Below are 23,358 nucleotides of genomic sequence, written 5' to 3' on the forward strand. Positions count from 1 at the left end.
CAGACAGGAAAGGGAGGCTCTGACTCGGGAGGAAAGGATTGGGGTTTGGAAAAGACTCAAAGCCCTCTAGAGAGATTTTGGCAGGAATGCTTCGCTGCCCTCTCCTGGCCTGGGAGGGTTTGGCTGATTTTTCTGCAGGAGCCAACTTTAGCGGAAGTGAGAGTCAGTGACCTGTCTGTCCTCTAGGGTCTCCAAAGGGCAGAGGGTGGAAGATCCCCAGAAACCAATTCAGACTTCACCCCAGGTGGGCCCCTGTCCCAGGGGCCAGAGCTGCTCAGGGACCAGGGACTCGCTCCCTGCCACACAGGTGTGTATACTACACTTGGGAGTTGTGGAGGCTGCCGGAGCATTTCTAGCCTTGACCTTGGTCAAATTACTTACCTCTTTCTGCCTCAATTTCTTTATCAGTAAAAGGAGGACTGTGAGGACCGAAATGAGTTAATGCATATAAACTGCTTAGAGTATGCTTGGTGCAGAGTAGGTCCGTGTACATGTTCGTCTTATTATTTGAGCCTCAGTTTTCTTATCTATAAAATGGGAGAGAAAGGACGCCTGAGGTGGCCTTTGTCCAGCTCTCACTCTGCTTCCAGTTTCTGGTTTTATTCCCCTAGAAATTGCCCTCTAGGCCCTGCCACCCTGTCTGACTTTATCCCTCCGTCTGGCCTGAGTTTTCTTCTCCCCCCACCCAACCAAAGAAAGATGGAGTTGGGGGGCTTCTCAGCGGGGTGCCTTAGGTTTGCCCTGGGTGCCTAGGGGCATGCTCGTCAGAGAAGTGGGGAGTTTTCCTCTTCAGATGAATCAGCTGCTGACCCAACCCTCTTCCCTGCCAGGGCCCCTCCCAGCAGGCGGGAGCCGGGTGCAGCTGCCCCACCGGGAAAATCCCCAAAATCCTGCCAAAGCTCTGGCTGAAGTGTTCTCCCTACTCAGCTGTTTCCTGTTCTCCCTGATTCTGCCGGAGTCCCATCTGGAGTCAGGGGTCAAGCAGAGATTCCCCCCCACACACACACACACAGCCCCTCTGGTGCCTCCTCCCTGGGGTCTGGGGGTTTGTGGTGTGAGAGGGGGTGGGGAGGGGGGCTGACTTCTTTTCCTGATCTCAGCCATCCTCCCCCTGGTTTTATAAAAGAAGCAGAGCACAAGGGTTGTCAGAGTTTGCTCAGCCCACCATGGGCCTAAGGCACTTCCCTGCTCCCCTGTAGGAGGGGCCGGCCAAATGGGGCAGAACCCTCTGGCAGCCTGATGGGGTGGGTTTTGGGGGACTGTTGACCTAGCAGGAGAGCAGTACCCACTGTAGACCCGGGAGACCGCTTCCTGCCCAGGTAGCTTAGTCATTGCACTCTCTGGGCCTCATTTTTTTCATCAATAAAAAAAGGGAATCCCAGTTTTGGCCCAGCCTCTCTTCCAGGTGGTTCTGAGGACACAAACTGTGTGCTTTACAAATCAGATCTGAAGCCCTTGAGGGATCTCATCTATCTTTGCAGCCCCCCCACTGCCTGCACTTTCGCACAGTGAGGGCTCAACAGTGCATTGGATGCTCTGGAGTTGGGTGACTTGGGTTTGAATCTTTTTTTTTTTTGAGACAGAGTCTCGCTTTGTTGCCAAGGCTAGAGTGAGTGCCGTGGCGTCAGCCTAGCTCACAGCAACCTCAAACTAACTCCTGGGCTCAACCAATCCTCCTGCCTCAGCCTCCCGAGTAGTTGGGACTACAAGCATGTGCCACCATGCCCGGCTAATTTTTTCTATATACATTAGTTGGCCAATTAATTTGTTTCTATTTATAGTAGAGAAGGGGTCTCGCTCTTGCTCAGGCTGGTTTCGAACTCCTGACCTTGAGCAATCCGGCCGGCCTCGGCCTCCCAGAGTGCTAGGATTACAGGCGTGAGCCACCTCGCCGGGCCGGGTTTGAACTCTTTTGAGACAGAGTCTCACTCTGTTGCCCAGGCTACAGTGAGTGCCGTGGCGTCAGCCTAGCTCACAGCACCTCAATCTCCTGGGCTCAAGCAATCCTTTTGCCTCAACCTCCCGAGTAGCTGGGACTACAGGCATGCCACCATGCCTGGCTAATTTTTTCTATATATTTTTAGTTGTCCAGCTAATTTCTATTTTTTAGTGGAGACAGGGTCTCGCTCTTGCTCAGGCTGGTCTCCTAATTTCGAGCGATCCTCCCGCCTCAGCCTCCCAGAGTGCTAGGATTACAGGCACGAGCCACTGCGCCCGGCCTTGGGTTTGAATCTTGGCTCTACCACTTACTTACTAGCTTTGTAACCTTGAGCCAATTATTGAACTTTTCTGGGCCTCAGTTTCCTCTTCTGCAAAATGGCAGCAATAATGAGCCATGTAAAGCTCAGATGAGATGATGTGGGTAAATGCTTAGTGCAATGTCTGGCTCTTGTTATGAACAGAAGGAGGAACCTGAGACCCAGAGAGAGAGCGGCTTTCATTCAATCACTCATTTATTCAAGAATGTTTATTTGGCACCTGCACTAGGCTGGGCCCTCTGCTGGATGCTGAAGACACTCTGAAAGAGTGTCAAAGCACAGCCACTGTCCTTGAGGGGCCCCAGACCCACAGGTAAGAACCACAGGTGGGCAGGTATTGTGGGAGCCTGGGGATGTGCCTGACACTTGGGGTGAAAATGGATGGGGGAGGATCCTGGAGAATGACACCTGAGCCAGTGGGCCTGCCATGTGGCGTCAGCCAGGAAAGTGGACGGGGTCAGGCATGCCAAGCAGAGGCTACGGCACAAGCGAAGGCACGGAAGTGAGAAAGGCCAGTGTGTGGGCAAGAAAATCATAGCAGCTCATGATTTTGGAACAAGACAGGCAAAGCTGGCAGTGGAGATGAGGCAGAAGGGCTGGATCTGAGTTGTCAATTACTTCATTCATTCGCTTAATAATTAATGGCGAGATTGCTCTGGCCAAGCACTGTGCTAGGCTCTGGGGACAGGGCTGAAATTGGGACATTCTTCCTGCCTTCACGGAGTGCTGAGCCTGGGCATGTGGCTTAGGGACCAGCAAGAGATAGACATCAATCAATCCATTACATAAGTAACTACACTGTCCTGTGATCAATGGTGCAAGGCAGGTGTTTGAGCAAAAGGAACAGCCTGAGGCGGAGGGCTGCAAGCCAGGGGGTGAAGGAAGTGCCAGATGGCTTCGACAGGGGGAGCACAGGCCGAAAGGGGTGCCTGAGGGAAGCTGGGGCAATCATTGGGGGCTAGGTGAAGGCCAACCCAGGAGAGTGGACTCTCTTCTGCAGGCTGTGGGGAGCCACAGAAGAGCCTTGGGCAGGAGCTCTGCAAGTGTGATCCGCTGACCTGGCTGTGGGGGAAGAGAGGGACCATGGGGGAGGGATGGAGGAGGCAAGTTGGAGGCTGTTGAGGTGGCCTGGGAGGGTGAGGAATGGGCTAAGGCAGGGCCACGGGGATGGAGAGGAAGGGACAACCTGCAACATGCTTACTTACTGGAGAACTAGGTGCTGTTGACATCATTTGGGCATCTCTGAGGTACCCATGAAGTGCCTTGGCCCACTCTGGTCAAGGGCAAGGCACTGATAGTCTCAGGGAGGCAGGGTATCAGGCTCCAACTTGGAGACCACCCAGCTCTGGGGCTTTCTAAGGCTGGGCAGAGGGGTACTCAGCCCTGGGGAAACTTAGGGTGGGGAGGAAGCTGGAGAGGGTGTTGAGCCAGCATCTCATGATTCAGCCACTTCCACCCAGTCAGCCCAGTGGCATCTCCGCTCCTCTGCTCCAAATTCCAATTTGATGAGGCTGCTGGAGGCTGAGTCAGCTCCTGCACGGCACGAGAGCAGTGTCCCAAGGGGCTCTCTGCCAGACACCCTGGCCCCCAACCAAGGCCAGGTCCAGGCATGGGGTTAATGTGGGGGTGCAAGAGCCAGGCTCCCACAGGCTACAGCAAGTCTCAGTAGGGCGGCCCCACGAGGTCACATGAGTGAACGTGCTTTGTGAGTTGTAAAGAGCTAACTGTGGGTGGTTTTCTCAGCGAGGTCAGGGAGCATACTCATGCTGAGGAGGAAGGGACTGTGAAGCAAGTACTAGCTCTGCTGGACTCACTGCATGACCCTGAGAAAACTCCTTTCCCCTCTTTGCCTCAATTCCTTTGACCACAGAATGGGGCCTACATGTCCTAGAGGTTGTGAAAATTAAATGATGCATATGGAAGTGCTTTGCAAACTGTTCAGTGACCACTATGATGGTCAGGGTGGTAGGAAAGGAGAGTATAAACACCAGGGCTTCCAGAGACACCACCTATGGTTGTGCAGGTTGTTCACCGCACAAGGACGTCCAACCTAGGGTGCTGAAATCCAGCCCATCCTCTGCTCATCAAACCACGTGCTCCGACCTAGGACTGCCAGGACCAGAAAGCACCTTTCTCTAACATGCACAAATGCACCCTGTGGGCCAGTAGTGGCCCCTTGGACCTTCCTGGAAGGGCCAATCGCTAGATTTATGGGAAGTCACTGAGAAACTGATTCTGATTCTTGGGATGGAGGGAAGTGGGGCTGACTTCACAGAGGTTCTCAGAGGAGTCCAGGCTCAGCAGTGAGGCACATCTCATTATTGGGGGCAGAGAGGGTGGTCTGGCCAGGTCAAGGGGCAGTCTCTCCTGACCCTGCCTCCCCCTAGCAACCAAAGCAGGTAATCACCAAGACAGTATTTTAAAAAACACTCAAGACACAGACCCAAGCTGGGTTTTATTGAAATACCAAGAGCAGGCACATGTCAAGGTAGCCAAGGAAGGGAGGAAGGTGGTGCAGGCTGTGTGAGTTGGCAGGGAGGGGCAGGCCCCATGCCCACGGCCCTGGCATCCCCTCTCTGACAGGGGATGAGTGGGCATAACTACCCCACTCCCCACAATGGCATGCTCAGGCCTGCAGGGCCCTTGTCCCCTGGACTATGAAGGCTCCAAGGAGAGGGACTGGAAGCACTAACTTTACCCCCTTGTGAGGGAGGAAGGAAAGAAAAGGAGAACGCAGGAGGAAGGGGAGGTATAGCTGGGATGAAGGTGGCCAAGGAAGGCTCTCCTCTTAGGTGTCTGCACCCAAACTGTGGTCCTGGGCAATAGAGGGGAGCAGCATTGAAGAGGAAAGCTGAGGGCTTGGCCTGCAGGGAGCCAGAGCCCCCAGCCTGTAGGAGGTTGAGTCAGCCCTGAACAGAGGGCAGAAGTTCAAGGGGATTGAAGATGCAGGCAGTTCCCAAGTGACCTAGTCGCCAGAGCTGAGGGGCTTAGCCTTCTTGGGACAAGGAGAAGGAAGACAGGAGGATCCATCCCCAGCATCGGGGCAGAGGGTAGTCTCTCTCACTTGACCCCACTAGGTCAGTTCCACATTGTTGGCGCGGTCCAGAACCCGGGAGCCCCGGGCACTGCCCCCAAGCTGGAAACGGCTCTCATAGAGAGTGGGGCAGAGGTGCCAGCGGTTGGCCCGGTAGATGCCCAGGTAGGTGTAGACATCAGGCTTGTAGGTGAGCAAGCACTTAATGCCTGCTGCACGAATGGCTGAATCTGCCTCCAGTACACCCAAGCGGTCCGTGAAGTCATCTGTGTAAACACAGATGACCTGGCGCCCACCCTCCCTGGCCCGAGGGCTCACCTTGGCCACCTGAAGCCGGCCCTCCACCACAGCCCGGGCAATGCCAGCCCAGGCGTGGTCCAGCTTGAATCCAGGTGCCAGGTGCATCAGCCACTTGCCTGAGAGCACATGGTGAGTGATGGCCAGCTGGCGCAGGGTAGCTGGTGTGATGGGCCTCCCACTGGTCTGCAGAGCTTCCCAGGCTGCCTGCAGGCCCTGCACGTCACCTGAGTTGGGGGTGTAGCCCTGCCCATATGCTGCGATCCAGCCCACAGGCTCAGAGTTGGGTGAACCGGGGTCCCCATAGCGCGTAACTTGGGATGGCGGGTACTTGGCCAACCAGGCATCCAGCTCGGTGGCAGGCGTGGTGCGGGCATCAAACACCAGCCAGGGGTCCATGTCAGCTGCCATGGCCTCCGCGGCCAGGTGCTCAGCGGTGAAGCCATCCTCACGGCCACCTGGAGAATCCTCCTCCTCCAGCTCCTCACCTGGCTCCATCCTGCTGTGAGGGAACTGAGTCAGGGCAGGTCTGAGACAATATGGCTTGCTGGGGCCTAGGGGTGCCAGGCACTGGACTTAACTGTGTGGCCTTGGGCAAGACTTAATGTCGCTGTGCCTCAGTTGCCTAATCCTTACATTGGGATAACAACTGTTCCTGTCTAGTAGATCTGTTGTGAAAATTAGATGCCTGAGGAGCAGTGAGCACTACTTAAGCGCTGTTGCTATTCTTACTACTACTCTCCGTTACTCTCACCCAAGGAAACGAGCTCAGAGAAAAGAGACTGGCCCAAGGTCACACCTATAGTGACTGGCAGGACCAAAATGTGAATTCAGGTGTGAAAACCACCGCCCCTAGTACACCTGGCCAGGTATCCCGGAGCACTGGGATTTAACAGAGGAAAATAAGCGCACGTTCGTGCAGCTCCCGAGGCAGGCCCTGTAGGGCCAGGCCTCCCAGGCGAGCGTTATCAGGCCCACTTACGGACGAGGACACTGAGGCCCAGAAAGGGCACTGGCCAGCCCGAGGCCAATGGGGCGGTGCCCGGACTCGAACCCGACTTGTTAGAGCTTACAGAAGGGCCAGGCACCGGCTCTGCCGCGCCTGCCGCCATTAGTGCCCACAGCCCAATCTGTGCCCCCGCCCCGGCCCTGCCCCTCCCGCGGCCCGCAGTCACCTCCGGCCTTCGCTGCGTTCGACGCCGGCCCAGCTCCGGGCCCGGCTCCGCTCCTGCCGGGGATCTGCGCCGCCGCCGCCGCCGCCGCCGCCGCCGCGCCCCGCCCCCGCCACGGCTGCAGCCGCCGCCGCCATCTTAGCGCTCCGCCGCAACAACAACTTTATAGACAAGTGCGGCCACGGGGCGGAGCCACCAGGCCGGATCGGCTGCGCCGCGGGGCGGGGCCGGCAGGGGAAGGGGCGGGGCTGTCCAGGGCGGTGCTGACCCCGGGGGCGGGACCATCGGGGAACGCAGGGCGGGGCGGCTTTGCGGGGGGGCGGGGCTAACGTTCGCTCTCTTGGCCTTGGGGGCGGGCGGGAGAGGCGGTCTCGTTGGGGACAAACGCGCACCGCGGGGAGGCTCCAAGGAGGGGAGGGCACTTGGGCCTTGCTAGTGTCGTCTTAACCGGTGGCGCTAGGACCCGTAGGGAGCGGCGGGGGCGGAGCGGTCGGCACCAGGACCCGGGGGAACTGCGGCGGGCGGGCAGCGAGTAGGCCCGGGGGCCGGGAGGCTGCGGGCGGCGGCGCTGGGCCCGGCGCGGCGAGAGAGGCCCCAGGATGCCGAGCAAGAAGAAAAAGTACAACGCGCGGTTCCCGCCGGTGAGCACGTGGCCGAGACGGGCAGGAGCGGGCCCGGCTCCGGGGAAGGCTTGGGCCCGGGCCCGGCTGGGGGGGCGGGCGCATCTAGGTGTTCGGGGGCCTGGACGCCCCGCCCCCTTCTGTGCCCTCCTCGCGTCCCCCGCCCCCTTTCCCCGGGATACCCCTCTTGCTTCCCCCTGCAACCCTTTCTGGGACGAAGGCTACGGGGTCCGAACTCTGCCCACCCCCACCCAGGCGCGGATCAAGAAGATCATGCAGACGGACGAAGAGATTGGAAAGGTGGCGGCGGCTGTGCCTGTCATCATCTGTATCCTGGCGAGGGGCTGGCCGGGTTGAGGGGCGTGGGGGAGGGAGGCAGCTCGGGTCGCCCTCCCTACCCCTCGCCTCCGCGTTCTCCTTGACGCCCCTCAGCCCGGGCGCTCGAGCTTTTCCTGGAGTCGCTGTTGAAGAAGGCCTGCCAGGTGACCCAGTCCCGAAACGCCAAGACTATGACTACATCCCACCTGTGAGTGGCCGCGAAGCTGGAAGGGTCCGGTGGTGCCCTGCCCGAGGAGTTCACACACTTAGAAGAGGAGTGCTCTGGTAGTGAGGGAGGTGGGAGGCTACTGGGGGACCAGGAAGGCCTCAAAGACTGCTGGGTTTGGACTGGTGGAGGCGGGCTTGGGCGTTCTGGGCGGAGGGAACAGCCTAAGCGAAGTCGGGGAGGTCCCGGTGTGGTAGAGATGGGCGGGGTTTTTCCAGGCTCCATACTCCTGACATCAGGGCCCCCTGCTGCCCCCTGCTAAGGGCCTACGTGTCTGGGCACCTCTTGAGTGCTGTCACCTCCCACTTCTTCCAGGAAGCAGTGCATTGAACTGGAGCAGCAGTTTGACTTCTTAAAGGACCTTGTGGCATCTGTGCCTGACATGCAGGGGGATGGAGAAGACAACCACATGGATGGGGACAAGGGTGCCCGCAGGTAGGGGGCCAGAGCCAGGTGTACAGTGGGGAAAGCCAAGACCCATGGTGGTTAGGGGTGGCTGGGGGTAGCCAAGGAGTGTGGAGACCTCTGGGCAGATGGACTGTACCTTCCTGAAGGGGCCGGAAGCCAGGCAGCAGCAACCGGAAGAATGGTGGAATGGGAAGCAAAGGGAAGGACAAGAAGCTGTCGGGGACAGACTCGGAGCAGGAGGTGAGTGAAACCCCAACCCTTTGTCCTGGCCCATGATGGCAGAAAGGGCAGCCTTGAATCAGGCTGCACTGGCTAGAAACCTGGTTTTATCCTTGTCTGTGACCACTTTGCACCTTGGTTTCTTTGTTTGTTCATTGGGGCTATGGGGTCTACTCCCGTCCCTGCTACCCCTAGGGTTCCAGGTTCCCCAGTGATGGCTTCATGCTTTTTCTTGTCAACTCTGACCCCTGCTGTGCTCATGCTCACAGGATGATTCTGAGGATACAGATACTGACGGGGAAGAGGAGACACCACAGCCCCCACCCCAGGCCAGCCACCCCCCTGCCCACTTTCAGAGGTAAGCAGCCCAGTGGCACCAGGAGGGTGCTAGCAGACTCCCCAAAGCTGGCTTGTCCCTCCTGTTCTCCCTGGCCACTTGGTTTTGTTAATTGTGGCAGATTTGGGGGATGGAAGGGGAATAACTGAGGAGGGTTTAAAGGCAGGGACTGTTCTCTCACAAGATCCTGTCCCCAGGCTGGCCAGGGGCAGTGGGTGGGGCCTGGGCAGGGGCTGTGTGACCTGCTCTGGGCCCTGCGTTTCTTTGGGGCTTGGCTCCCTGTTGGTCCAGGGTCTCTGTGGTGGTCCGGCAGGGCTGAGGCCTGAATGCCTCTCCGGGTTTCTGCCCTGCAGCCCTCCAACACCCTTCCTGCCCTTCGCCTCCACTCTGCCTTTGCCCCCGGCACCCCCAGGCCCCTCGGCACGTGACGCAGAGGACGAAGAAGATTATGACTCCTAGCACCCTCTGCCCCCCAGGCCGTACCCCCTTTTAGTTGGTTTTAGTTGTTCTGGGGGGAGGAGAGAAGATAAAATTGATCTTAAATTTATTAATAAAACAGTAATAAAAGAGTATCTCAGTGTTCGTCTTAGCTTTTGTTCAGGGTTTTGTGACTGCTCTCCATCCACCCACCTGCCTTCCCCACAGTGCTGGGGTCAGAGACAGTGGTTGGCCAGGTAGCAGCTGAGTGGAGGGAGGTGTCTTCCCGGGAGGCTGGAGGCCACGGCTCTGCCAGGACAGCACCAGCGGTGCCAGAGGAGGGAAGATGGGAGAGGGCAGGGCCTGAGCTGGCAGGTGCTGGGTGTGCTGGGTTACCTGCCTCACTGTCCTGTGTGCCCCTGGGCAGGCTCGTGTTCTCTGAGCAGCCTCTCCTCGTCTCTGATGGAGACCATTCTGCCCTCTCTGTGCTGCTGTGAAGGATTAGGCGGGACAAGGTACGGGAATGGGCCTTGGAAATTGTCCCGTGCAGTGAAGGGTGTGTGGGAAGGAGTTGTGGGAGCAGAGGTAGGGAAGATCAGGGAGGGCCTCGAAGGTGGCTTTTGAGCAGGGCAGTGACACAGTCCAACCACACGCATTTCAGAGTAGATCCAGGAGCTGCAGTGCCCGTAAGCCAGAGTATGCCTTCAGGAAGCAGCAGCTTGGGGAGGGTGGGAAGGGGACAGGGTGGGCCATGCAGGGCCCCTGGGCCGGATGCATTCTCTTCTAAGGGTCTAGAGCCAGGAGGCTGTGGGTACCTCTGTTTTAACAAGATCACTGGCGTTCTCATGGCGGAAGCATCCATGGGCTCTGGCAGTAGCTGGGAACCAGCTCAGGGCTCTAGGTGAGGGTGATGGTGGCTGGGGCAAGGGAGACGGGCGTGGAGAGTGGGGCAGACTCCAGGCCTGTTTGGCCTCAGACTTGAGCACTGTTGGGTGGCTGGCTGGACAGGGGACGGGGTGTGAGCTGGAGGGATTCTCCTGGAGGCTTCCCAGGTTTCTTTCTGTAGCAACTTTGGCAGGGCCCTTTTCCAGCTGGGGGACAGGAGGAAGAAAAGGATTTTGCATGAAGATCACAATTGGCTTTTCACGAACCTGGAGTACTGATGAGCCTGCTGAGGGGAGGTGCCCGGTAGACGGTGGACGTGTGGAGGCAGGGCATGGTGACAGGCATGAACCTTGAGAGCCAGAGACCTCGCCTGGGCCAGGGGCCTGCAGCAGGCCACAAAGGCAGATAAGCAGGCAGACCCGGGGCACAGGGTGTCTGGAAGGAAAGAGAGGTCAGCTGTCAAGGGCTGAGGACAAGGCGGTGGCACCTGTGCCATGTCTTTCGGCTTTAGGGAGCCCTTGCCAGTGCTGCTTGGAAGGGCCTTGGTTGCTGAGGGCGCGAGGGCCGGAGGTGAGGGGTCGGAAGTGAGGCACCAAAGTGCGAGGAGTGATGTTTGTGGCCGTAGACTGCAGATGGCCTGGGGTAAGGGGCTAAAGGAGGTAGAGTGTTTTTTCAGTGGCAGAAACACAAGCCTTCAGAGAGGGAGAGGCTGCAGGGACAGGCGGTGGAGAATTGATGGGGTGAGGTAGAGACACCTAAGGCAGACCCCAACCTGCCAAGGGAGAGGGCGGCAAGTGGGGTTTGGGGGAAGGATTGAGGTCTTCACGGATTTTATCAGACACGGTGGTGTCTGATTTCTCTGTGAAGTGGCCGAGTGACGGGGCAAGGAGGAAGCAGGCGAGTTAAAACAGCAGCTGAGCCTGGCCTTGAGGTGTGGAGTGGCGTGGTGGCATGGACAGCTGGGGACCTGGAGACCAGGGAGCTGGAGCGGGGCATCTGTGGGCCCTGTCTGCCTCTGTGATGCCCCCTGTGGTAGCAGGGCTCCTGTTTCCTTTCTGGAACCTTTTCTCCTCTGCTTGGAACCTGTGGTTTGTGCTGCTGAGCCTACTCCATGGGGCTGAGGGGGGGCAGCATGGCAGCCTGGCCAGTCACAGTGCCACCCATGCTGCTGTCGCAGTGATTGGTGTGGGGCTAGTGTGACCCAAGGCGCCCCAGCCCTAGTACTGTAGGCGGGACTATTTGGGAAAGGGTTTTGACAAGATTGCCAGGAGCTGCTGGAAGCCACTTACCACCCCGGGGGTGATCCTGCCTGAGAAGGAAGCTGGCACAGGGAGCAGGGCCATGGGGCTGGGAGAGAGAGATTTCTGATGCCATCTGGACACCTGGGACCAGGCAGGCCTGAGGCCTGTGCACTTTGGACTCCTTAGTCACGTGAACCAATAAACATTTCCCTTCCTTTAAGCTAGTTGGGTTTTTGTCACTTGTCTTGTCACTGAACTCTAGTTGACATAGGGACCATGAATGGGAGGTGGTCCCCACTGGTGCCGGATCTGGCTAGGGGCAGACCCAGGGAAGGTGACCAGTTGGGGCCACTGGAGTGGAGGTCATGCCAAGTGGGTGTGAGGTGTGGGGGTGGAGAGGGAGAGATTTCTGGAATCTGGTGCTGGGGTCCACTCAAAAGGTGAGGTGCCAAAGTGGGAGGGCTCAGAGTGATGACTGGTGAGGTGAGGATGCCAGAGTATAGCTGCAGCCCCTCACTTCATACAGGTTCAAGGCCCCAAGAAGCCTGGGTTGGGCAGGGGGCGTGGGAGGAGATGCTGGGGCAGTTGGCCTGCACCTCTGTGCGGCCCATTGGTTCAGCCTTAAGGCAGAGAGCTTAAGCCAGGCCTGGAGTTCAAATCCTGACCCCTCCACTTACTAACCTCAGACAAGTTCCACAGCTTCTCTGTGCCTCAGTTTTCCCATCTGTAAATGGGGCTAGTTATTACTTATGTTAGTTGTAAGTACTATATAGTCATCCCTCGATATCCATGGAGAATTGGTTCCAGGACCCCCCATAGATACCAAAATCTGAGGATGCTCAAGTCTCAGGTTGGCCCTGTGGAATCTGTGGATATGAAAAGTTGGCTTTTCTCATCCATGGGTTCCACATCCCATGAATACTGTATTTTCAATCTAAGGTTGATTAAATCCGAGGTTGGTTAAATCCGTGGATATGGAGAGCCAACTGCTATATCACTAGTTATACCTGTCTGAGGGCAAAGCTTGTTGATGTTGTAACAAACCCCAAGCATACAGGCTCAAGTGCAATGGGAGCTTGTATCTTGCTCACATAAGGTTGATAATGGGATTTATCTGATCAGTGGGTGGCCCTTCTCCAAGGACTTCAAGGCCTCAGCTCTGTGGCCCCACCACCCTCAGCCCATGACTTTTAAGGTCACTGTGGAAGGGGAAAGCTTAGAGCCTAAGGAGGGATTTTTTGTTTGTTTTTGTGTTTTTGGTTTTTGTTATTTTTTTTTTTGAGACAGAGTCTCACTCTGTTGCCTGAGCTAGAGTGCAGTAGCGTCAGCCTAGCTCATGGCAACCTCAAACTCCTGGGCTCAAGTGATCCTTCTGCCTCAGCCTCCTAAGTAGCTAGGATTACAGGCATGCGCCACCATGCCTGGCTAATTTTTTCTATATATATATTTTAGTTGGCCAATTAATTTCTTTCTATTTACAGTAGAGACGGGGTCTCGCTCTTGCTCAGGCCAGTTTCGAACTCTGACCTTGAGTGATCCACCCGTCTCTGCCTCCCAGAGTGCTAGGATTACAGTTGTAAGCCACCTCACCCGGCCCATTGGCAGTTTCTTATTGGGTTATTAACATGCGTGCTTTCCCTGTGACCCAGCAGTTCCACTCCTAGGCATCTACCCCAGGGGTGAGGGCATATATCCCCCAAAGATACGAATTAATACAAGAGTGTTTTGTAGCCCCAAACTGGAAATAGCCCAAATGCCCGTCAACAAGAGCATGAATAAGTGGTAGAATATTGTACAACACAACAGCAGCAAAAAGAACAAACCACTGTGACATTCAACAACACAGGTAAATCATGTAGACATTATGTTGAGCAAGAGAAGCCAAACAGAGTACACACTGATACGATTCATTTAAGCAAACTTCAGGGATTGGCAGAACTAATGAATGGTGATGGAGGTCAATATAATGGTTACCTAAGGGGTGTGGATTGGCTGGGAGCGGGGACAAGGGAGCATTCTGGTAAGGTAGCTTGAACTGGGTGGTGGTTATGTATAAAACTACATTGGGCTGTACACTTCAGATTTATGGACTCTTATGATATCTCATAAAAATTGTATTTGTTTAACCCATATCTATCTACCTACCTATCAAGATCCTTTTGCTCACCAGGTACTGTTCTAGGTAGTGGTGATTATGTGGACAAAATGTCCTTGGAGTTTATCTCGGAATGGGAGACAGACCATAAAGAAGAAAAGGAGCACGTCTGATGGTGACACGCGCTCCAGAGAAATAAAGCATGATAAGGGAGGAGTGGGCAGTCCAGGGGTAGCCTGATGTTCTGTAGTGGGTCCAGGGAGGACACTGAGAAGGTGAGATTTGAGTAGAGAACCCCAGTGAGGAGGAGGTGGGCCTTGGAGCTATCCGTGGGGAGAGGGCTCTGGGTGGAGGGCACAGCCAGGACAGGCAGAAAGGGTTAGATTTGGTGCTGTCAGGCTTCCCTATGGTCTTCCTGCCTCCCATTTCCTCAGCCACCACTCAGGGCCTGACTCAGGAGCCACCTGCCCTGGACTCGGCCCTCCTTGGCTGGCCTTCGTGACACTGGCAGGGCCCCAGAAGCTTTGTGGAGGGGGAGAAGGTGGTGGCATGGGGTTCTTGCCACACACCTGCCCTGGGTGCTGCTTGACTTGGAGGCTCCAGAGGCCGGGGAGGAGGCAGAGAAGGAAAGAGAGTTGAGTGACTGAGTGACCTTGCCTGCCCTCCCCTGGCCCTCTCCTCTGGCCTGGAGGACAGAGATCTGACGCGCTGTATGACCTGTTGATTTCTCTTCACCTTTCCTGGTTTTGCCTTCCACATCCCTCAAACGGGGTGATTGACAGCGCCCTTTGTGGTTGATGGGAGGCTGAATGTTGCAGCAGTTCATTCCCCTGTGCTTGTTAGATGTGAGTCTTTCTCTGGGGAAGGTGTCCTCATACCCCCACTTTACAGATGAGGAGACTGAGGCTCTAGAAGTGAGGGGAGTGGCTGGGAGACCGGCAGGGGCTTATGCACAGGCCTGTGCGTGGACTAGTGTGTGGAGAGGAGGTGTTAACAACCCACCCTCCTCCCCCGCACCGGAGGGAGGGCCATGCCTTCTCAGGTGCGGGGGTGCTCAGCTCCAGGACATGGACACAACCAAGTTCCCAGTCTTCTGGGGTATGGCCCCGAGGCAGAGGAATGGCCCCATGATCCTGATGCTCCCCTAGTCCCTCCTCTCATTGGTGCAGGGCCCTTGGGGATAGTGGGTCTGGACTCTCTCTGGGGGCTCTTTGTAGCTGAGAAGTGGGAGGGCGGTGTGACCCCTGCTACCCATCATCAGAGGGAGCTATCTTAATTCTGAAATCACATCCTTCCGTGTGTGTGTGTGTTCAAATGTCATTAAAAAAAAATTGGAATAAGGGCTATGATTACCCACGCCAGTAATCAGAGAGTTACAACAAAAACATGATCCCACATGACACCCACCAGCTTGGCAAAAACAGAAAGTCAGATAAAACCAATTGCTGGTGAAGGTTGTGTAAATGGAAATCTGGTGTTCCGGGTGGGAGTGGGAATTAGTGGGAATGTCTGAAAGGGCAGTTTGGCAGTTAAGTACCCCCAGCAGGTCCACTCCTGGGTAGAACCTCTCACAAATAGAAAGACGTGTCCTAGGCTTGGTTTGAGGTGGCGCAGAGTCAGAGGCCCCCTGGGTGTCTATCCTGGGGAGCTGCATGGGCAGAGAGCAGCAGGGAGCAACAGAGCTTACATGCACGTGGAGGGAAAAATGGTCAAACACAGAGCAAGACCCACAGCACGACACTGGAAACTGAAAACGCACATGTACGCGGCAGTCCTGTGTGCAGTGTTTCTGCCACTTACTCTGTGACCTTGGGCAAGTAACTTAAGCTCTCTCTACTTCAGTTTCTTTATCTGTAAAATGGGGACAATAAGAACACTTCCTTCGGGGACATGCGGTGGTTGAATGAGCTATGACACATAGAGTGCTTAGCGCAGTGCCTGGCATACATGGTGAGCACACCCAGTAAATGGTGCTTCCTGACGCACAGGAAACAAATGCCTTGAAAGCAGATTGGAAGGGCACGTGTTAAACAGACAGGGGGCTGGCCGGCTCAGTGGGGCAGGGACAGGAAAGTCAACATAAAAGGTTTTCCAGGGCCCTGCTGATGCACGGAGCAGCCCAACCGAGGGGCATGGCAGCTGGATTCTAAGCACCCTGTGTTAAAAAATATATATATTGGCAGACTGGGCTAAACCTTATAGGACAGTGTTCCAAAAGCAAAGCGTGGAGATCATAGTGTTTTCCTCATTTAATTGCTCAACAAATACTTGCTGCGCACCCACTCACTCTGTGCCAGGCCCTGGCCTGGGCTCTGCGGAGTTGAGCAGAGAGAAAGACAGAGCCCCTGCTCTCCTGTTTAGTCGAGGGAAGGGGAAATGGGCAGACTGTCAACAAATGTGCAAACACTTAATGCCAGGGGAGGGGAGCACTGTGGAAGAAAAGAAAGTGGGGACAGCAGAGGGGGAGGGATGAGTGTGCCACTTTGTTCTAGGGGCTGGGGAGGCCACTGTGTTGAAGCAGCAGCGAGTGCCTGGGCGGGGCCTGGCTTCTCTGGGGGGTGGGGGTGGGGGTGGCTCCCCTGTTTCCAGCCACAGATACTCCTCCACATCCCCCTCCGCCTACTGCCCCCCACCCCTGCCCAGTGTTGGTCATACTTTTCCCTTAACCTGTTTTCTTAGAGTTTTGTTTCTGCCTTGTGGGCTCCCTAACCCCCTGCCTTTGAAGTCACAACCCTGGCTCCCTGTTAGAACCACCTGGGGAGCATCAGACCTGCCCGAGTTTGGTTAGATCAGAAGCCCTGGAGGTGAACCTTCCCGAACTCCAACCTGTCTCCTTAACTCAGCTCCAGGGCCCTGTCTGGGCTCCCCTCCCAGCAGGGGGGAATTACCTCTAGGCAGATGGTGGATGTAGACGACCCAGACAATGGTGGAGCTCATCTCCTTTATTTTCTCTTTCCCAGGGATTACAGACCTGTGATGCCTGTTGTCTAACATCTGAAAACTGTTGTTTCCTTTTTTCAAACTCCTGACCTTGAGCAATCTGCCCGCCTCGGCCTCCCAGAGTGCTAGGATTACAGGCGTGAGCCACCGCGCCCGGCCAAAGCTGTTGTTTCCTATACTTTGCAGTTTCTTAGTTGTTTGTGGCAAAAGGGTAAATGTCAGTCCACCTTATTGCTTCATGGCCAGAATTTAAAGTCCCTCTCCCGGATCACTTGAGCCCAGGAGTTTGAGTTTACAGTGAGCTATGATCGTGCCACTACACTCCAGCCTGAGTGACAGAGCGAGACCCTGTTTCTAGTTTAAAAAAAAAAAAAAAGGCCGTGTGTACCTATAGTCTCATCTACTCAGGAGGCTGAGGCAGGAGGATCGCTTGAGCCCAGGAGTTTGAGGTTGCACTGAGCTATGATGAGGTCACTGCACTCCAGCTGGGGTGACAGAGTGAGACTGTCTAAAAAAAAAAAAGAATGAAAGAAAGAAAGAAAAATAAAAAGTCCCTCTCCCTCCTTTGAACTCCACCAGTCCTTTACCTGTCCCTCTTCCAAGGTTCCTCCCGTGCCCTGGTTTGGATTATAATTGTGTGTGTGCTTGCCCCCCGCCACTGCACAGTGAGTATCTTGATCATGTCTGTGTCTCCAGGGTATCTCACAGGGGCCGGCACATGGTGGGCGTGTGTTTGTGCTTGGGTCTGTGCTGCTCTTCCTCCACATCCCTGGCTATGGAGAACTGTTCCCCTCACTGCTCCATCCAGGTGGTCCCTCCAGGACTGTTGGCCCCGGTCTCTTCCCTGCCAGGTCCCTGTAATTGGTTCAGGGGTGGCCATGAGACTCAAGACAGGACATGTTAGAGTTCTTCCCTGGGGTTTTTCTACCTGGATATGTGGGAAGAGTCCTCTTTTCCACTGTGGTGGTGAAGGTCCAAGGACTGCTACTTCGTGCTGCCTACAGCCAGCATCCCATGGGAGAAAAGGAAATCAACAGAGATGGACGGAAATGGAGATGAAATGACACCCACACATGCACACGCGCACACACACTTAAGTTCCTTGATCCAGACAAAACTGAGGTCAGGAACACCCCCGTCCTTTTTATGATTTAGTAAAATAAGCCAATTATTTATTGCTATGGCTTGAAAATTTGCCCCCTCTAAAACTCAGATTGAAACTCGATCCCCAGTGTGACAGTATGAGAGATGGGGCCTTTAAGAGGTGATGGGTCATGAGGGGGCTGCCCTTAAGAACAGATTAATCCATCACAGATTAATGGATTTGTGGGTTAATGAATGAATGGGTTATCATGGGAGTAGAACTGGTGGCTTAGTAAGAAGAGGAAGAGAGACCTGAGCCAGGATGCTCAGCCCCCTGGCTGTGCGATGGCCTACACCTCCTCTGGGACTCTTCAGAGAGGCCCCACCAGCAAGAAGACTCTTACGAAATGTGGCCTCTAAACCTTGAACTTCATAGCTTCCATAACTGTAAGTAATACAGTTTTTTCTTTATAAATTACCCAGTTTCAGGTATTCTGTTATAAGCAGAATAGAACATAGACTACTAAGACATTTATTTTTTTCTTTTTTGGCTTAATTTATTTCTGTCAATTGTATTTCAAAGGGACCTGACAACTACAAGTCATCTTCGTATATTTGCTGAGTGAATGCAATTAATTTGCCTCATGCCCAATGCATCTGAGGTGGCTTCCAACAAGAACAAGGAAGATAAAAAGTACAAATGGAGGGGAAGACGGGAAGAGAGCTGTAACACTAGGCGTGCTGAGCCTGCTGTGGAAGAATATAAAGGCTGTTCTCCGACTCCTCGTGTGCTGCTCGGTTCTTTCCCAGGTCAAACAAGTAAGAGCTGTAACAAGGGCTGTAACACTAGCTGTACACGTTGCTGCAACAATTGTGTACATTATACCTCAATTAAAAGTTTTTTTTTTTTAAAAAAAACTAAATGGTTTTAAAATCATCCAGGGCTGTTTTCCTCCGACCAGCAACATAATTGAATTCCAACCCTTCGAACCAAAAAAAAAAAAAAAAGTACAAATGGAGGCCGGGCACAGTGGCTCACACCTGTAATCCTAACACTCTGGGAGGCCGAGGCGGGCGGATTGTTCAAGATCAGGAGTTTGAAACCAGCCTGAGCGAGAGTGAGACCCCGTCTCTACTAAAAATAGAAAGAAATTAGCTGAACAACTAAAAATATATAGAAAAAATTAGCCAGGCATGGTGGCGCATGCCTGTAGTCCCAGCTACTTGGGAGGCTGAGGCAGGAGGATTGCTTGAGCGGAGGAGTTTCAGGTTGCTGTGAGCTAGGCTGACACCATAGCACTCTAGCCCAGGCAACAGCGTGAGACTCTGACTCAAAAAAAAAAAAAGAAATGGAGAGTTAAGAATATAATATATTCCAGTCTGGGTCTAAATGTTTAATAAATAGAAAAAAATAATATTAAAAATAAAAAAGAGAAAAAAATTATTAAAAAAGAATATAATAATTTATAAAAAGAAAATGAAGATCAGGAACAAGAACATAAATATGCAGCCCATAAAGGCCTATAAAGTACTTTATTAATTAAATATCAAATTCGACTCTGAGTTTCCTGGCAGCCAAAGCAAAAGAGGGAGATGTGGTAACTTAGCTCTTTTTTTTTTTTTTTCAGAGCACACAGAACCTACAAGTTCCTCAGTGGAAAGAAACCTTTTCCTAGACTTTAGCTCCCAAGGAATAGTTTCAGATGTGGCTCTGGGAAGAGTTAGTGAGTGGTGTGGCAGAGGCCAACCCCAGCCAGATTCTGACAGCCAAAGTCTGAGATGAGCCTCCTGCAATGAGTCCTTGGAGAGTGGGCCTTGGAAATAAGTAAGGTGCCAAAGTCAGCTATTATTTCTTAGGCAGCCTCGACTTGCCCTCTCAGTGGCTCTTGTCACAGCTGGTCACTTCTGTCCTCTATGAAATGTTTTCTCCCCTTGGCTGGGCGCCCTCACTCTCTTGGCAGTCTTCTTCCCTCCTGGCCGCTCTGGTCTGTTCCGCATGGCCATTTCTTCCTGGCCTCTGTTGACCTCTAAGTGGGGACAGGCGAGGCTCAGTCTCCAGACCTCTCCTCCCCTCTCCTCCCCGGCCTCCGCTTGCCCCAATCCTCTGGTGCTTTCTCCTGGACGTCAGGGCCCTGCTTCTACTGTGGGTCCTCCACTTTAATTTCTACTCAGCAGCCAGAGGGAATGAAGCCATGGCTTTTTGGGCCATGTTTCTTCATGTTTATGAACCCATAAGGGGGGGTTTACTGTTGCTCACTGCACAGAAAGCTGATAACCGAGACAACGAGGATTGTCATGGAAGAAAGGATTTACTGCAGGAGATGCGTCAGCTGGAAGGTGGAAAGTATGGACTGCCTCAAAGCTGCCTCCACGACCAACAGATTTTACATTTTGGCCAGGAGCAATGCACTCTGGCATTTCATATCCCTTCCATCCTGGAGTCTTAGTCGCAACTTCCCGTCATGCTTTCCATCATCTTAGGACAAACCCAGAATCCTTTCTTTCCACGACCAGCAGGCTCCACGTAATCCAACTCTTGAACTCCCATGGAGGTTTAAAATGTCACAATACTGAAGAGTATTACAAATAACTGTACAGTTAGTAAATGTAAAAACTTAAGCAAAGCGAATACCTTTCTAGGTAAATGTGAAATGTCAAAATTGACACAAAAATATAAAAAACGGATCCATAACCAGTAAAGAAAATTGTAATTTAAGACACCAGTGTGGGCTGGGCGCGGTGGCTCATGCCTGTAATCCTAGCACTCTGGGAGGCCGAGGCGGATCGCTCAAGGTCAGGAGATCGAAACCAGCCTGAGCAAGAGCAAGACCCTGTCTCTACTATAAATAGAAAGAAATTAATTGGCCAACTAATATATATAGAAAAAATCAGCTGGGGATGGTGGTGCATGCCTGTAGTCCCAGCTACTCAGAAGGCTGAGGTAGAAGGATCACTTGAACTCAGGAGTTTGAGGTTGCTGTGAGCTAGGCTGATGCCACGGCACTCACTCTAGCCTGGGCAACAAAGTGAGACTCTGTCTCAAAAAAAAAAAAATATATATATATATGTACACCATTTATATAAACTAAAAACACAAATACATAGAAATGATAGATATTTGCAAGGAATTGCATTTATGTTTAAGTAGGAGGGGAGCGAAGATAAAAGATGAAGAAGAAAACTAAAGCAAAACAAGAGTGGTCTTGCATCTGTGGGTGCTCCTTGCATGCTGAGATATGAGGAATACAATCAGCTCAGCTCTCTGTTCCCGAGGACCAAAAGAAGAAGGGGAAATGTGTGAAGGACATGAACAGGCAATTCACAGAGGAAGCACAAATGGCCCATCAAGATAGGAAAATACAGAAATCTCACAAGTAATGAAGGGAATTCAAGTTATAGCAATAAGGTGATAATATTTTTTCATCTATCAGATTAGCAAGGTGAAAATGATGATACACCTTGCTGGTGAGGGAAAGAATGCCCTGATGGAAATCTCTATCGATTGAGCATTTTGTGGAGTAACTGGGCACTCAAAATATAGATTGCTGAGAGCCAGCCAGCTTGCTCAGAGGAATTTATCTTGCAGGAATGCCCGGTGTGCAAAGGCACATTTACAAGGACGTCCACACTGCAGTGTCTGTAGTAGGGACAAGCCAAGTGGAAGTGGCGTTGTGTTTGACAAGAGGAACTGGGGTAAATACGTTCTGTGGGTCATACTATAAAACACAGTGAAGATGGTAAAGATTGAGGTAGCTCTGTGTGTCCTGACATGGAATCATAACATACTAGTAAGCAAAAAAAGTATGATCCCATTTTTGTTAAAAAATTGTGTGTGTGTGTGTGTGTACACACAGCTAAATATAAAAATCACTAGGCCGGGCATGGTGGCTCACACCTGTAATCCTAGCACTCTGGGAGGTTGAGGAGGGCAGATCGCTCAAGGTCAGGAGTTCAAGACCAGCCTGAGCAAGAGTGAGACGCCGTCTCTACTAAAAAAAAAATAGAAAGAAATTAATTGGCCAACTAAAAATGTATAGAAAAAATTAGCCGGGCATGGTGGCGAATGTCTGTAGTCCCAGCTACTCGGGAGGCTGAGGCAGGAGGATTGCTTGAGCCCAGGAGTTTGAGGTTGCTGTGAGCTAGGCTGACGCCATAGCACCCTAGCTGGGGCAACGAGAGTGAGACTCTGTCTCCAGAAAAAAAAATTACTAGATACGGCCGGGCACGGTGGCTCACGCCTGTAATCCTAGCACTTTGGGAGGCCGAGGTGGGCGGATTGCTCAAGGTCAGGAGTTCGAAACCAGCCTGAGCGAGACCCGGTCTCTACCAAAAATAGAAATAAATTAATTGACCAACTAAAAATATATATACAAAAAATTAGCCGGGCATGGTGGCGCATGCCTGTAGTCCCAGCTACTTGGGAGGCTGAGGCAGTAGGATCACTGAGCCCCGGAGATTGAGGTTGCTGTGAGCCAGGCTGACGCCACGGCACTCACTCTAGCCTGGGCAACAAAGTGAGACTCTGTCTCAAAAAAAAAAAAAAAATCACTAGATACTAAAATGGTACATGATCTCAGGTCTCAGCTTTTGCATCGGAGGCCAAAGAGAGAGCAATAGTTCGAGGGCCCTGCATTGCTAAGCAGGTGACAGGCTCCCTTGCCACAGGACAGGAGGGACACTAGAGGGTGCTGCCAGCCCCAGCACCCACCACACCCCCGAGAAGGTGAAGGAGCTTAGGGTGGAGGGGCAAGGGAGAGGAGTGGGTGCTGGTGGGCTGCCCTTCCCTCTCTCCCCAGGCTTTGAGATGAGAGGGGCTCAGAGTAGACCTTTGCTCCTGGAAATGTGGGGGGACCCAAGGGCTGTGTCCGAGGTAATGGGCATGGAAACAGAAAGGTGACAAGCCTGGGAGAGCAACGGGAGTGGGCTGCGCTCCTCCAAGGGCGAGGCAAGCCCCTAACCTTGGAGGGCAGATGACATGGAGGGTGGGGAGCCAGGCAAGGGTCAGCTTGACTGGGAATTTGCTGAGGTGAGACGTCAGTGGTGGTAGCGGTGGGATGGGGACTGTGCAGAGGAAGGTGTTCTGGGCGCAGAAGCTCCCAGTGCCCAGGGGCTGTCGTTGGAGATGGAAACCGTCAGGCACCCCCAGAAGAGGGTCTTCCCATTCACACTGGGAGACCTTTGGTTACAGGTTTCCAGAGGGGTCTCTGGGGAACCTATAAAGTGCCCCAAATAGGAAGCCTCAGCACAGGTCCTGACAGTTTTCAGGGTGCTCTCGGGGTTGCACTTGCATGGCCTGTGCCTTCCTGCTCCTGGCTCCTCCCTTCCTGAGCTTTCTGCAGCGGGGAGACAGGAGGAGTTGACCACACATCCCCTGGCTGTGGGCTTCCCAGCCTAAGAAGCCACAGCCTTAAACAAAATTCAGAGGCTACTTATTAATAATTAATCATTCACATAATTAATTATTGGCTTTCATGACAGACTAGACATTTTAATTTCTTTCTCTCTCTCTTTTTTTTTTTTTTTTGAGACAGAGTCTCACTCTGTTGCCTGGGCTAGACGGCCATGGCATCAACCTAGCTCACAGCAATCTCAAACTCCTGGGCTCAAGCAATCCTCCTGCCTCAGCCTTCCCAGTAGCTGGGACTACAGGCATGCGCCACCATGCCCAGCTAATTTTTTTTTCTACATATTTTTTGTTGGCCAATTAATTTCTTTCTATATTTAGTAGAGATGGGGTCTTGCTCAGGCTGGTCTCGAACTCCTGACCTTGAGCCATCCACCCGTCTTGGCCTCCCAGAGTGCTAGGAT

At 53.5% G+C, this 23,358-nt stretch overlaps 2 protein-coding genes across 4 annotated transcripts; one reads left to right on the top strand and one right to left on the bottom strand.

Annotated features, from left to right (window-relative positions):
- Positions 1 to 4,675: 4,675 nt before the first annotated feature.
- On the bottom strand, positions 4,676 to 8,013 carry C4H11orf68 (chromosome 4 C11orf68 homolog). 3 transcript variants are annotated; one of them, XM_076001798.1, is made up of 2 exons: positions 7,906 to 8,013; positions 4,676 to 6,088 (listed from the first exon to the last, which is right to left on the bottom strand). In XM_076001798.1, the coding sequence occupies exon 2, from the start codon at positions 6,085 to 6,087 to the stop codon at positions 5,332 to 5,334; it is 756 nt and encodes a 251-aa protein (XP_075857913.1). In that variant the 5' UTR covers position 6,088; positions 7,906 to 8,013; the 3' UTR covers positions 4,676 to 5,331. The 3 variants fall into 3 exon arrangements, with proteins under 3 accessions (XP_075857913.1, XP_012633613.2, XP_012633612.2); XM_012778159.2 differs by lacking the exon at positions 7,906 to 8,013 and adding an exon at positions 6,765 to 6,944; XM_012778158.2 differs by lacking the exon at positions 7,906 to 8,013 and adding an exon at positions 6,765 to 6,944 and having other exon boundaries at positions 4,676 to 6,091.
- Positions 7,164 to 9,461, top strand: DRAP1 (DR1 associated protein 1). The gene is made up of 7 exons (XM_012778160.2): positions 7,164 to 7,402; positions 7,637 to 7,709; positions 7,814 to 7,907; positions 8,241 to 8,360; positions 8,480 to 8,573; positions 8,822 to 8,910; positions 9,243 to 9,461. Exons 1-7 carry the CDS (start codon positions 7,361 to 7,363, stop codon positions 9,346 to 9,348), a joined length of 618 nt encoding a protein of 205 aa, XP_012633614.1. The 5' UTR covers positions 7,164 to 7,360; the 3' UTR covers positions 9,349 to 9,461.
- Positions 9,462 to 23,358: the final 13,897 nt, after the last annotated feature.

The sequence above is a fragment of the Microcebus murinus genome, chromosome 4 (genome assembly GCF_040939455.1).
Source record: "Microcebus murinus isolate Inina chromosome 4, M.murinus_Inina_mat1.0, whole genome shotgun sequence".
NCBI classification, from domain to species: Eukaryota; Metazoa; Chordata; class Mammalia; order Primates; family Cheirogaleidae; genus Microcebus; species Microcebus murinus.